The 15,776-nt window shown below is 37.4% G+C and overlaps 2 protein-coding genes across 8 annotated transcripts in view; both read left to right on the top strand.

The window, feature by feature from the left end:
- Nucleotides 1-15,776, top strand: part of LOC121732121 (ubiquitin-protein ligase E3B) — a 48,107-nt gene that overhangs the window by 26,900 nt on the left and 5,431 nt on the right. Inside the window, exon 20 of the transcript XR_006036325.1 lies at nt 8,537-8,547. The gene's annotated coding sequence lies outside the window, so the exon portion shown is untranslated. The remainder of the gene's footprint in view (nt 1-8,536; nt 8,548-15,776) is intronic.
- The window catches only part of LOC121732122 (serine/threonine-protein kinase NLK), a 146,722-nt gene continuing 139,899 nt past the window's right edge, over nt 8,954-15,776 (top strand). For all 7 annotated transcript variants that reach the window (XM_042121919.1, XM_042121922.1, XM_042121918.1 and 4 more), the window contains exon 1: nt 8,954-9,468. In XM_042121919.1, the coding sequence (XP_041977853.1) occupies nt 9,272-9,468 (197 nt within the window). In that variant the 5' untranslated portion in view covers nt 8,954-9,271. The remainder of the gene's footprint in view (nt 9,469-15,776) is intronic.

The following is a 15,776-nucleotide window of genomic DNA, read 5'->3' as shown; positions in this document are numbered from 1 at the left end:
CACTTAGCCGGGGCGGGTCGGGGCTCAGCGCAACGCAAAATACGCATATATAGCACACTATTGCCGGGTCGGGTCGCATCGCATTGACGGATTTTGATAGCTCTAGTGTGACCACTTTTAAATCAATCGTGACTCGATATAAGTACTTACCAAAAACGTTGTTATATTATTCACAGATTATTTATATTATCGTCATTAATTTGATTTGAAATCTACCAAAAAGTAGAAATCTACTAAATGTGGTCACACTGTGTTTGGCGTGATTTGTCAGCTGGGTTTGACGTAACGCGAACAAACTACGTAGGTCACCCATTTGCCTAGGAATCTACTATCACTGTGGTACTCCGAAAACTTAGAAATTCGGCAGCGATTTTCGTAAATGAAAGTAATAAGTAGTAACAACCTAACAGGTCAATGACCGAATTTCTACTTCTTCCGTGACCGAGTACAGTATATTCTGTTCGGAATTGTTCTTGTTCTTGTTCTTACATTTAAGGGCAAAAATTGATATCTTGTCAGAGTTAGCATTGCCGAAAGAAATTAAGAAGGCAGTCACTGTTGTACACTATAATGTCTCTCAAGCTACGAATAATAAAAACTATGGAAAGCAACAGGTCAGTGACCGAATTTCTTGTTCCGTGACCGAGCTATAGCAGTATATTATGTTCGGAATTGCTTACATTTAAGGGCAAAAATTGATATCTTGTCAGGGTTAACATTACCGAAAGAAATTAAGAAGGTAGTTTCTATTGTACACTACACACTGTCTCTGAGGCTTTCTTTAATCAGTCGTTTATGCATTGCCTGTAAAATAAAATTCCTGAGTGTCACGCTTTACTATATAGGCCTCGCACAACTAAAAATCGCTGGAACTGGAGGAGAGTAATCAGCGTATGTGTACTATAGAAATGCCAATAACGTAATTAATAATAATAGCTCCCACACCGGTTTCGGTGACGGTGGCCAGTTTCATTTAATTTTATAGTGCCAAAGTGTGTGCGCAGTACACAAGAGCACTCTCTATTCCTTTACTCTCATAACCCAGTGGGACGGACGACCGACAAGACTGGCGAGAGATCAGGCGCAGGACCGACTTTTTACATGCCCATCCGACGCATGGATCATCTTACTTGTCAGACAATCAGGTGATCAGCCTGCATTGTCCTAACCTAACTTGGAAATAATATGTCTCCAACGCGGGAATCGAACCCACGACCTCCGAGTCAAGAGCCGCGCTCTATACCACTAGACCACGGAGGCGTTAATAACGTAACTACAATAGCTACCAATAACGTAACACCGTCTCATCGCGATCTACCAATAACGACCAGTTAAAAACTGATCTTCTTTTATAAAATAAAAGGACAAACGAGCAAACGGGTCACCTGATGGAAAGCTACTACCGTCGCCCATGGACACTCGCAAGCGCAAAATTAGAATACGCTCTCTTCTTGAAGGTTTGCAGGACGTATCGGTCCGAAAATACTGCTGGTGTCAGTTCGTTCCAGAGTTTTACAGTGCGCGGCAGGAAGTTACGCGAAAAACGCACGGTGGAACTGCCACCTACCAATGATCTACCAATAGCGTGGTCCCGTGCGCATCCCGCCCCGCTTACTCCTCACCCCGCCAAAGAGACCCAAAAATTTACCTTTATATTTTGCATAGCGATTTAAAATTTGTGCGTTGTCTATACCAGTTATTTATTGATGCAACATAATGTAAATTGTAAGATTTTGTACCACGCCAGTTAAGTAATCGATGGTAGAATACATAACCGATATTTAAATAAGTATTTTGTACGACCCATATAAATATGTTATATACAATGTGATTCTCTGTGATAATATAATTGATATTTATAAGATTGCTTTTGTTTTATTTCCTTCTAACTAACTATTGTTATCGTACCAATTACCGTACACTCACTTTTCAACTTAGGTAAGTAGTTACTTAGACTGGGTTGCACCAACTAACTTTAACTTTAACCTTAACTATAACCGGAAAAATTGACAGATGTCGTATGAGAATATGGGGTGTTTGGACGCCATATTTAACTTTACCCACGCCTCTGGTGCACCGTGCAACCCAGTCTTAGGGAGCATACCCATACTACGTGACCTACTTTTTAAGATTTTTTGCCCCCCCCCCCCCTCGTGACCACGGGGCATATACCACGCTAACCTAACCCCCCCTTCAATTGTTCACGTGGTATTGACAAGAATAATTTTTAATCATTTTGCAAGTTAATAATAATATCTATGGACGCTTCACACCACGTCAGTCTGGCCCCGTGCTAAGTACCTAAAGGACTTGTGTTACAGGTACCAGACAACGGAAAAATATATTTAATACTTTTATACTATACATATATTTAAGATTTTTATTATATCATACACATATTTAATACACATCCAGACCCGGGAACATTGAAAACTTTTTGTTCCGTCGGCGGGATTCGAACCCGCGACCCCTGGCTTGAGCTACCAATGCGCTCACCACTGAGCCACAGAGGAAGTTGAAAGAGTAGATACTAGATAGCAAATGAAAATAATTTGACTCATATATTTTTAGTTTATTAAGTTATTTATTACAAAAGACTCTTTGCATGTTTATAATAATTATTACTACTTAATTATATAAGGGAATAAAAATAACGATCTCCAAAAAATACATTGATACCCAATAGATTGCCAAAAAGAAATACTTGACACCAATAAAAAAAAATTAACTATAAAAGTAGCAGCGTTGAATGAGCAAATTTTTTTTTCTCCATACAGAAGTGAAAAAAATGGTCTTTCGGCGCTGCTACTTTCACAGTGAACTCTATGTTAGGAACACATACACATCCTAAAGTATTATCACTTAGATTTATGTATAATATTGTATAATAACTAGCGACCCGCCCCGGCTTCGCACGGCCCGGGTATAATAAAATATATAGCCACTGAAAAAAATATTAAAATCGATTCAGCAGTTTTGATTTATATTCTTGGCCGGTGGCCCGCATTGGTCGGTACAGCCGCAAAACTAAGTCTTGCAATTTTTAAATTTGTAATATCTTCGAAAATATATTTATTAAAATCATATGCTGTAAAGGGCCATATAGATCTACTAGCTGTTGCCCGCGACTCCGTCCGCGTGGACTTCAGCTTGTAGCGTGCGGTAGTTCCCGTTTCCATGTAGGCTACAGAAATGCTTCGCGGTACGATTATTTCAAACTTCAAAAATCTTCTTATAACTTCAAATAAATCGTTATCCTTACCACCCCTTACAGAAACACATTTGAGTAAGCGCTTAAGCGATGTAGGACGACGCACAGCGTCATCTATTATGAATTTTTGGAACTAACTTAATTTGAACAGATTTACGTATAAACACTCCTTTACAACCTCTTTTTACAGTTAAAAAGTAGCCTATGTCCTTTCTCAGGCTTAAGACTATCTGTGTACAAAGTTTTATTACAATCGGTTCAGTAGTTTTGGCGTGAAAGCGAGACAGACAGACAGACAGATAGAGGTACTTTCGCATTTATAATATTAGTATAGATATTCAATTTACAATGTATTTAAAGTGGTAAATGACAAAAAACTGTTATTGTGGGATATCCATAAGAGGTAGACATATACCATTGCGGAGTTTTCTGTAGACCTTTTTAATGTGTGCAGTACTTGGTACATTATTTTGATAAATCTCGTAGGGTTCAGCCTGCGTTTACAATGTAAGCGGAAAAAATGTAATTATCTACGACATCACATTAATTAGAAACCCCAACAATAACAGTATTTCTCCACTATTTAAGGAATGTTATTATACTTATAAACCTTCCTCTTGAATCACTCTATCTATTAAAGAAAACCGCATCAAAATCCGTTGCGTAGTTTTAAAGATTAAGGGGAATAAAGGGACATGCGGGAATGTTTTATAATATTTGGTGATAGTCTAAAATTACAATAGAACAATCAGAGAAATAATAGCAGTATTTTGTTTCTATTTTTATTAGATTTCTATCTACTTTTTAGGTTTTTTATGCATATAAGTTCTATGTCATTAGCAATTATTATTGATTGCTCGTCGTTATCGTAGTTACAACTACTTAATAATTAAAAAGTTGATTGATAATTAAAGTTGAGTTGGATCGGGCATACCTACAGGAACGTGGGTTCGAAAGTAAGTAGTTAAGTACCTACGAATCGACAATCTCCACAAAAACATACTGCATAACATAGTACACTACATTCTTTTGAAACAAGAAAACAAAATATGTTAACGTACTTCGGTCTACCTAAAATAGTAATACAGTATTCAATGCCCGTTCCATTCAAAGGATCCCTGAAGTTCGAAACACAGTGGAGCCATGGAATAAAGAGCGACAGAAGACAAGTTTGGTACATACCGGCGAGATAACAAAACTTCTAGTAATGCGCGATATTTTTCTGCAATGACCCACTCTAAAACTGGATTTGTATTAGTTGGATTAATGAATTAATAACATATTAATTTTATTACTTATGGTGTAGTGTAGCTGTTCATGAAATTAAATTGTGACTGCAGCTAAACGATACATTGATTGTTGTAAGTATTTGTTGTCTGTAGTTCAATATTGTTAAAACGAACAACTTAAATAATATTTTTTATTTTAAAATCTTTTGAAGCCGCAATTAAGTTAAAATTTAATTCGGATTTAATAGCAAAATTAGATCCAAATCAGTCCCAGCTTAGTTGCAATTCATATAAAACTCAGTCACCATTGTAATTCATTATTCAATCGAAATCCAGTCAATATTTAGTTTCAGTTCAATCGTGATGCAGTTGCAGTTCAGTCACAATTCAGTTTAAGTTCATTTCCAATTTAGTCGTTAAAACTTAAAATACACAGACACGGTCAAATTAGTTGAAAATAGATCACAATAATTCAATTGAAATTCAGTCGCAATGACGTTTTTAGTGCATTCGCAATCAGTTTCAGATCAGACACAATGCAGTCGTAATTCATAACCTATTCGGTTACAGTGCAGTTGAAATAATTGAATCGCAATAAAATTGGAATTGACATTTTTTAACACACAGTGCAAAACTAGAGGATTGCTATAACTAAACAATAATTATTATTATTTATTGATAACCTAAGCCTAACCTAACCTAAGTAAGTGGTAGAGCCAAGCTTCGGCACGTATGGGCAGGCTCACCCGGTGAAAGACCACGGCCTCACAGAAAACCGGCGTGAAACAGCGCTTGCGCTGTGTTTCGCCGAGTGAGTGAGGTCTCCGGAAGCCCAAAAGGGGAAATGCACCTGGGACTCTTTTGATGTCTCAGATCGTCTCCTCTTATATTATATTTATGTACGTATATATTTTTTATATTATTTATTTATTATATTATTATTATATATATTAATATTCTATCTGCCAACACGCAAACGGACCAGCGTGGCAGATTACGGTCCAAACCCCCCCAATATGATAGACACAACGACATCACGGCCCCGAGTGCCCGGCATCAGGGGTGCTAAGAATCCCCGGGCGGCGGTATCCACACAAACGACCAAGGCTAACATTATAAAGGACTCCGATATGCTTAACGTACTGACTTACAATGTCCGCACACTCCTGAAAGATGAACGTCTAATAGAATTAGAAAATGCATTAAATAGTATTAAATGGGACATAGTAGGACTTGCTGAAGTTAGGCGTGAAGGCGAACACACTGAAGAGAGAGACGACGCTATTTTCTTTTCCTTTGGCAATTCTAGTGGACAACACGGGGTAGGATTTCTGGTGGCAAAAAAGTTAAAAAACAATATAATAGAATTCATTGGATATTCTGAACGGATTGCGATACTAAAATTAAGCCTGAGACCTAATAAAACCCTTACGCTTATTCAAGTTTATGCGCCGACATCTGCATACTCAAATGAGGAGGTCGAAGACTTTTATGACCTCCTAAACAAAGCATGCGATGAAAATAAGGGAACTTTTAATATTATTCTCGGTGATTTTAACGCCAAAATAGGTTGCAGACAAGAAACGGACGACAACACTATCCTGGGTAAACATGGTCTGGGAACTCGAAATGAGAGAGGAAGTCGTCTCCTGCAATTCTGTTTTGGACAAAAACTACATGTAGCTAATAGTTTCTTCTCAAAAAAGTCACAAAGACGTTGGACTTGGGCTTCACCGGATGGAAAATCACATAACGAAATTGACTTCATTCTTCCCTCGCACAAAGAAATAATCTTAGATGTCAACGTAGTAAATAAAATTAAATACAGCTCAGACCACAGACCACTAAGGACTAAAATCAAATTCAATTTTAAAATTCATCGAACCAAAATATTTAAAAAAATTACACCAAATTATCCTAAAGAAACCCTTATCAACAATTCAGATCAATTCAATATAGAACTCTCTAACTATTTTAGTACCCTACAACTAGACGAATCAGATGCAGAAACACAGTATAATGCTATTTCCACTGGTATTCTCAACAGCATGAAATGTATAAAAAAACAGCCCAAACAGAAACATAAATTATCAACCCGAACCATAGCTTTAATAAACAATAGAACTGAAAAGAATATTGGCACAAAAGAATATAGACAAATAGACAGAAAGGTAAAAAGAAGTATAAGAAAAGACATAAGAGAGCTCAACACACATCTCGTGAAAGTAGCATTAGAAAAGAACTCATCGTTAAGAATTTTGAAACAAGGTATCACAAAAGGCAAGTCTTGGATTAGCAGTCTGAAGGATGAAGACGGTAAAAAATATAATAGCAGAGAAAGAATAATGAACATTGCCACAAAATTTTACAAATCCCTTTACAACGATAACACCTTACCAGAAAATAAAAATCTAACATATTTCTGCACACAAGAAGTCAGTAAAGCATTGCGTGAAATGCCATACAATCGAAGCCCTGGAGAAGATGGCATAACCACGGAAACACTTAAAATCGGTTCACCAGTTTTACTACCATTTATAACAAATCTTTTCAACACGATTCTCATATCCGGTAAGGTTCCAAACAAAATGTGCCATTCTAATATAGTATTATTACACAAAAAAGGAGACAAAAGTAACATTAGCAATTATCGGCCAGTCAGCCTAATCTCCCATTTATACAAAGTATTCATCAAAATCATATTAAACCGCATCGACCACAAATTTGATAGACATCAGCCAGCAGAGCAAGCCGGATTCCGACATAACTTTTCTACAACTGACCACCTACATACTCTTAACCAACTACTAGAAAAATATACAGAATTTAATAAACCCCTTTATTTAGCTTTCGTAGATTTTACTAAAGCTTTCGATAGTATAAAGCATTCGGCCATATTTAATTCTTTACATAACCACGAAATAGATCCTACATACATCGAACTTCTTCAAGTAATTTATAGCAATAGTACAGCTGATATTAAACTCAACACCACCGGTCCTAAGTTCCAAATTTTGAAAGGAGTTAAACAAGGCGACCCAATTTCCCCAAAATTATTTTGCTGTGTCCTTGAGGAAGTTTTCCGAAAGCTGGACGACCAATGGAAAGAGAGGGGCATTGAGGTCAATAACAAAAAGCTAACCAATCTTCGCTTTGCCGATGACATTGTCCTTTTTGCTCCTACAGCCACAGACCTTCAAACCATGCTACAAGATCTAAGCACGGCAAGCCTCGAGGTGGGACTCACAATGAACAGGTCCAAAACTCAAATAATGACCAACAGCACGAGACGTAGGGTCGAGGTAGACGAGCACGAAATACACTATGTCGACGAGTACATCTACTTGGGCCAGTTAGTTTCTTTTCATAACAGACAAGGGAAGGAAGTCGATCGACGAATCGAAAACGCCTGGAAGAGCTACTGGTCCATGAAGACGCTGATGAAGGGAGATTTACCAATCTCCCTGAAACGCAGACTCGTCGACATGTGTATTCTGCCCGTCCTAACCTACGGTGCGCAAACTTGGTCACTGACCGATTCGCAAAAGTCCCAACTCGGGGTATGCCAAAGGGCGATGGAGCGCAGTATGTTGGGAGTAAAACTAGTCGACAAAATAAGAAACACCACACTGCGCTCCCAAACAGGTATCAAGGATGTAGGAGCCAAGACGGCAAAACTAAAATGGGATTGGGCTGGTCACGTTAGTCGCATGCATCCCGACCGCTGGGCAAAGCTAACAACTGAATGGATACCCGAAGACGGACGACGCAACCGTGGCCGGCCAAGAAAGAGATGGCGCGATGAGCTGGAGGCATACCAGCCAGGCTGGCTAACGGTGGCGCAGGAGCGAGAAAAATGGAAGACCCTGGGGGAGGCCTTTGCCCAGCAGTGGGACAGCATAGGCTAATTAAAAAAAAAAAAAAAAAATTGATAACCTAGTACTAACTCCTTTTTACTTAATTTTAATCAATTTAGATTGTAAACCTCCGAAAATACTCTGTGTCAACAAAGCGCTATCAGACCGCAACGCGACGCGTTATCTACACGTAATTTGTATGGATTGTAGTTTTTATTATTCGTAGATGGATATGACAGATTTGCACGACGTCTCACTTAATTGAAATCTGTCAAATCCATATAAAATTGGAAATGTACCTACGCGTCGCGTCGCGTTGCGGTCTGAATTGGCCCTTACGGTCAATTCAGACCGCAACGCGACGCGTAGATGCATTTCTATTTTTATATGGATTTGACAGATTTCAAGTGCACGAGACGTCTTGCGAATCTGTCAAATCCATATAAATTTAGAAATGCATCTACGCGTCGCGTCGCGGTGCTGTCTGAATCAACCCTTAGTATTATTATTGCACGCTTGCGTTCTGTATTCATCTATTTTGTGACGAAGCTTGAAGCAGCTGTTCATTGCGTCGTCGCCATTGTTGTTTTCGTCTCGCTCTAGCTGCCGCGGTCCCACTCCCCGGCCCCCGCCCCTCCCAAACGGGCCAGTCTCGTTCGATCGTCGTGGCGCGTGGACGATTACGTGTTACGTGATATCGACAAATATCACGGGGCTCATCCTTTGTGAAACACAGTGAAACCGACAAACAATAACCTTATTCAGGTTCCTGAGTAACGCTGATCCGCCGCAGATACGTACCGTGCGACTGAGGGGTGCCTTTCGTTTGTGAAGTGCGTCGAGTGAATCCCGCATAGTCGTTCGAGCATGAATAATAAAGAAGTAGCCGGTGACACCGTCGCGTTTTCGGGATCGGTTTGGTGATCACAGTGAGGGCTAGGGTCGGGTGATGACCCGGTGACGGCGACCCGCGGATGGCGGCTGTAAGTGGTCCCGCGCGGCACTCTCGCGTCTCCATGAGTGTATCCATGTCGCTGATGCAGGGCGGTACGCAGAGCGCGCCGCAGGGCGCCATCCTGGCGGCGGCGGCGCCCTACTACCAGACGCCGGCCATCCCGACCGATGTGCAGCCCGATCGCCCCATAGGCTATGGCGCTTTTGGAGTCGTATGGTGAGTCATTACTTTATTTTATCCGCAAATTCGCGAATGGAAACGGTCACGGTAATCAGCGTATTGTTAATTATTCGTTATAGCCATTTACTATCTGCAAAAAAAAAGTAAAATTAAAAAAAATAAGTAGCTCCCTTTTTAAAAAAGGAACATGAAGGACGAAGGTAGTTTTAGATTAACGCCTGATGATTGATTGATGGTCTGATTAGCACGTACAAGTTCAGATTTCAGTCAATAAACTCTATTTACTTAAACTCCTTTAGGTATGTACTTATAGCAGGTAATCTCTCTCTTAACTGATAATTCTACTTGAATATAATTTTCAATTTTCAGACATTATGTTTACATATTTAAAAGATTATGGCGTCCTGTTTACAAAACTGAATGTAACATCTTCGTAATAATTTTGCTGTCTATTACAATAAACCCTGACTCTGACTCTTAACATAGTCATAAAACAGTCCACTGTTTTAACTTTTAACTGCCTGATACAGTGCATTATTGTATATCCTTTACAGGTAGAGACTGCAAATTACAATATTTTATCTCTAGTAGGTAATAAATACCTAGGTTTACCTGTTGTAGTTTTAATTTTAAATATTTTATAATGTTAAATTTAATAATTAGGAGGCAAAATAAATACAACACTTTATTTTGCCTCATAATTAAGGCGCAGACAGCTGCCAATTTGACATCTTTGTGCAGTTTTCTAGACGTATGTATTTCATTGATTGGCACAAAAAAAATATATGTGATTTTTGATTATATTTGGAAAAGCTTGTCCGATTTAAATAATAAAATAATGTACTCCTACTGGATGAAAAAAAATACCAAAGTCACATCTTTCGGGAACTTTAAACAGTTCTAACTAAAGTAATAATACAATCTATGCTTTAAAAATTTGTTTATTTGATACCTTTTACAAAAATCCAAAGATTGCCCGATTTAATTTTCGGCTCTGACATCTAGATTTCCCACAATATTTATTTTTCCTCTAACAAACGAAAAATATTTCCACGCTTCTGAGTGAACATTTCACATCTCTCTCTCTCGCATGAAAACCGACAGTGTTCGCTGAGGCGCGGTGCTATGTGGACGTGTGACGGATTTCGCTCTGCCGATATTGTGATTTTAGTGTAATTGAAGCGTTTAGTTCTTAAAATTTGTATATAGGTATTTCTCATTGTTTTATAGTATATTAACTTTATTCTGTAAATATTTTTCTGTAAATATTTGAAATTATATTGCGCGTCTGTAAAAATGAGTGACAAGAAAAAGAAAAGACGTCCAGAAAAAAAGCGACAGCTTCGTGAAAGCCACAAACACATGATGGAAGTAAAAGTAAGTTCAATTTTATCTACTTTCTAGTTGCGTACGTCTTTATTAAAAAAAAACGAACAATTACGACCCCGAATCAAAATATTTCGTCACTCTCAATGTGTTTTAGGATAGCCAGGATCGTTGTGTCAAATAAAACATAAAAAAAACTGTATTACGAATTACGATTGATTACGATTTACGAAAATCCTCTAAGATTCGAACCATAGACCTTGGAAATTGACATAATAATGTTATCACAATCGTTGTGATAACATTATATCAATTTCCAATCGGCCTATGGTTCGAATCTTAGAGGATTTTCGTAAATCGTAATACAGTTTTTTATGTTTTATTTTATCACTGATAATAATTTTGCTTTGTATCTGAACATTTATGTTGGAGTTTTGCACTCCAAAATAAATGTTCAAAAAGTTAAAAAATCACCACTCATAAAGTTGATTATTTCGTTAGCCTAAATAAGTTTTAGCGTCGCGCGTCGGGGATCGATATTCTGATAAATCAATATTCAATCGGTCTATGGATCGAGTTTCAGAGAATTTTCGTAATACTTTTTATGGTTTTTTTTTTATCACTATTAGCACAGAATAAATAATAGTACAAGTACTATAATTAGGTACTATAAGTTCATTTTGCTTTGAATCTGAAGTTTTATTTAGGCCTTTATTATTTAAATTTTTATTTCAGGCGGCGGAAAACCATGGATAGTGCAATTATTGATAACCCAAACGAATCACCAAATGCCAATTCAGATCCAGCGGCAGGTAGTATGTTGGAAAGGTAATATAAGTTTATTTATCTACTTATTATAAGTTGTAACCAAACGTCCTTCACGACTACGAAACACAGCGCAAGGGCTGTTTCACGCCGGTTTTCCTGTGAGTCCGTGGTATTTCTCTGGTCGAGTCGGCCCATTCGTGCCAAAGCATGGCTCATTCATTGTATTTTTTATGATCCAGTTTATCTATTACAAGCTATTTTAGCCTTTTTATGATTAATTATGATTTAATTTTTTTCCAGTCGACCGAAAACGATGGAATTAGATAATAACGCAGTGGAAAATGTAGCAAATGCCGATCGCAATATAGCGACGGGTAGTATTTTAAAAAGGCAAGTATATTTTTACAATTACGATAGGCTAGGTAAATATAGATTTATTAAGTTTATTACTATTTGAGCGCGATGCGATTGCGCGATTCTTTCAGCTCTATTCAAGGACATGCTCCGTAAGGGCCGGGACACAAAATCGCGGCACGACGACGCGACGTCGTACGGCGCCGGACCGTGTTTTTGTGTCCCGGCTCTAATAGGGTGCGGCTTCACTGCGGAGTAGGGGTGAGCGTTATTTCACGTCACTATAGTTACAATAACTAGCTACATACAGTAACCGAATAACTAGTTTCGTGTCGTATTTATGTAGTAGAGTAGTGATTTTTGTAACGTTTTTATTGCATTGGGTGGTATGAAGTACCGTCGAGCGATCGTCGCGTTGTTTCGTTTGGAGTCGCAGCTAGCGCCCGCCGCCCACTGCACCGGTCGACCTAGCGAGCGACAGCGAGTTTGCTATAGTCCGCGCGGAACTAGTTGGCCGCGCCGCCGGTATGTGCGGCCAACTAGTTCCGCGCAGATTACTATATTTTTTTAATACTAATATTATAATTGGGAAATATTTCCCAATTATAATATTAGTATTGATATAAATAATTATATCAATACTAATATTATAATTGGGAAGAGTTTGTTTGTTTGTTTGAACGCGCTAATCTCAGGAACTACTGGTCCGATTTGAAAAAAGGCTATAGGCTATAGGCCCGCGCGCGCGCCTCATCCCGGCGTCACCCCCTTTCATTCCCCCGCGCCGCGAGTGACCTTTCTGCAACGATTTTAAATGGGATAAAATATTGTCATTTAAAAAAAAATAACACCCATTTTTTTGGTTAAATGGGCTCTCCTAATGATACCTAAGCCCTGCGGGGCTAAAATGGTAATATTTAGCAATTCCTCTCAATCAATTCAGCAAATGAATTGTCAAAACTGACAAATGTCAAATCAGTGCAAAAATACAAAAATTAATTGCAAGCAGAGTTGCATTTTGCGATATTAGAGAAATGAATCATATTATGATTCGTCTCATGATTCAACAAAGCGACCATTTTAGCCCCGCTGGAATAATTGGGCAGGAAGGTTTAATTGAGAATGTTACTAGGTATGCCAAATTGCTTGAAATTTTGTCACAGTAAAGCCTGTATGTATACAAATACACTAGTTTTTGTTGCAGTCAAAAATACCTTGTAGTTTTGATTTTATAGGCATTCAAAGTTTCGAAAAATATCGATTCCCGCTAACAGTCCCGCGAACGCTTGTGACGTCATATCACAATTTTTCCGCGCGGGTCCTATACAATAAACGTGATTTTTTGCTCTATCTCAATAACGGCAACAGGTAGGCACTTGAAATTTTCACCGAGGCCTTAATTATATGTGTACTTTAATAATTAATAATAATATTATATTATGTTACTAATCGGACTCACTTATGAATACACATATCGTAATAGTGCAAAATAGGCCAAAATTTGTGATTTTTGTATAGGAGCCCCCCTTAATTTTTTATTTTATTATAATATTATTGTTGATTATTAAAGTACATATATAATTAAGGCCTTGATGAAAATTTCAAGTGCCTACCTGTTGCAGTTATTGAGATAGAGCAAAAAAATCACGTTTATTGTATGGGGCCCGCGCGGCGAAATTGTGATATGACGTCGCACCGTTACCGGGCGCCCGCGTCGTACAGTTACAACTTGTTTCGTCGGTTAAAAATCACATAACGACCCACCCCTACTGCGGAGTGCAGCGTATTAGCCTAATAAAATTTTTAGTATACCTTTTTAATGAAATTAGAGGGCAAACGAGCAAAAGGCTTTTTTAAATATTGACTTCTGTATAATTTTATCCTAATTCCTATTTCCCAATAATCGAAAAGTTAATCATTTTAATTTATGAAATTTTGTGGTGATCCAGTTTTTAAACTGTTGTTAAATGTCGATGTCTCAAAGTATAAACTTACTTACAGGCTGGAAGAAAAAAGTACCCATGACGCTGGACTATGTAGTTTGGAGGCTGAATGTGATGCTGAAAAGCTTATTGTTGAAACTGCACTTCCTCAGAAGAAACCAGATGTCGGAAGAAGAATTATAAGTGTTTCATATTTTTATAAGAGGTTGCAAGAAATTTCTCATCATGGTCCTCTTGGATGTGCTTTAACTGACATAGAACTAGTAGGTGAAAAGCAAGATGGCCTCAATTCAAAATTCACATTTCTATGCATACTTTGCAATCTAATATTGATAATTGATAGTGACTCAAATGAAGACCATTACATGCCTATCAATAATAATAAGGCAATATTCTTAACCTGAAATATGGAGCTGCCCTTGCACCTTATAAAACCAAGAGTGATTTTTGTCTATATTTAATTTGCCCTGTTTATCTATTTTCCAAAATGTAACTTTTTGTTGTGTTATAGCAGCGTCTACTCCAATATATGCTGTGATGGGACATTTAATTTCTAAAATAGTTTTTTCATCGCAAATTCCATCGGGCGTTGCTCCTAAAAATGGCAAGTCTGTATCTATAAATAGCCCGCAAGGCTTTACTTTAATTCCTTCTTGTAATTATAAATCTCTTATTGCTTGTTTTTAATTTTTGATAGAAGAAACGAAGCTAATTTTTTTTATATAAAATGTCTTTTACTAGGTTAGCACTTGCAGTGTTGGGTCTTCTTCTTATCACCCGGCCAAAGTTTTCTAATAATTTTGTAATAACTTCATCATGATCACGCTTTGGGTCAAATTTGTGTCTTTGATGGGATATTTCGTATCAGTTTGTAAATTTTTAGCCTATTACAGAAGTTCCGAAGTAGGTGATTTCGGCATTCAATTTTTTCGACACAGGGTTTGTACGTGTTCCTTGTTGAGAGTTCACTGTAAAAGTAGCAGCGCTGAAAGACCTAATTTTTTTTTATTTTGTATGGGGAAACTCGTGACACTTGCCCTTGCTCATACAAAAGAAAAAAAAAAACGTCTTTCAGAGCTGCTACTTTCACAGTGAACTCTCTACAAGGAACACGTACACACCCTAAAGTATTATCACTTGTTTTTGTTACACACTGTATATATATATATATATATATATATATATATATATATATATATATATATATATATATATATATATATATATACACATAGCTGGGCATTAACTCGTTAAACCGTTAATCGTTAATTAACGAAGTTAACATTTTGATTAACGGTTTAACTTTTAAGTTAACTTTTAAAAATATTAACGGACTGGTTAACTTCCGTTAATATGCAGAAGTCCGTTAATCGTTAATCCAATGCCTACTATTTACCGCACGGCACCGCGGCGCCGCGCGAAAACAGGTTCAGACGAAACAAAAATAATACTAGATATATATTTTCAGGCGCATGCGAGTGAGAAGATATTTGTTTCGTTTTATCATTTCATTACTCAGCGCCGATGCTTATAGAAAGAGTGATTTGTTTATTGTAATTATAAATCATATTTTGCATGTTGATAAAGAGGAGTGCAGTATAATTTAGTTACCTAACTAAATTATACTGCACTCTTCTTTATCAACATGCAAATGATTTATAATAACAATAAACTATATCTATAATAATAATTGTATTGTAATTTCTACCTAGAATACAATAATTATAGAAGTATTTTGTTTTGTCCCTAACCTGTTAACTTCCAAAACCTTAAACCAACAGGTTTTGTATGTACACTAACGCAATGATATAAGTTACAACAAGGCCATATTACACATATTAACGGATTAACGATTAACGTTAACTTGCGCTAATTCGTCCGCAGTGTAACGCTTTAACGTTTAACGAAGCTAACATTTTTTTTAACGGATTAACGATATATATATATATATAT

Source organism: Aricia agestis, chromosome 11 (assembly GCF_905147365.1).
Source record: "Aricia agestis chromosome 11, ilAriAges1.1, whole genome shotgun sequence".
In the NCBI taxonomy this organism is placed as follows: Eukaryota; Metazoa; Arthropoda; class Insecta; order Lepidoptera; family Lycaenidae; genus Aricia; species Aricia agestis.
The sequence above is the reverse complement of the archived record's forward strand: the minus strand, read 5'-3'. Positions and strand labels throughout refer to the sequence as shown.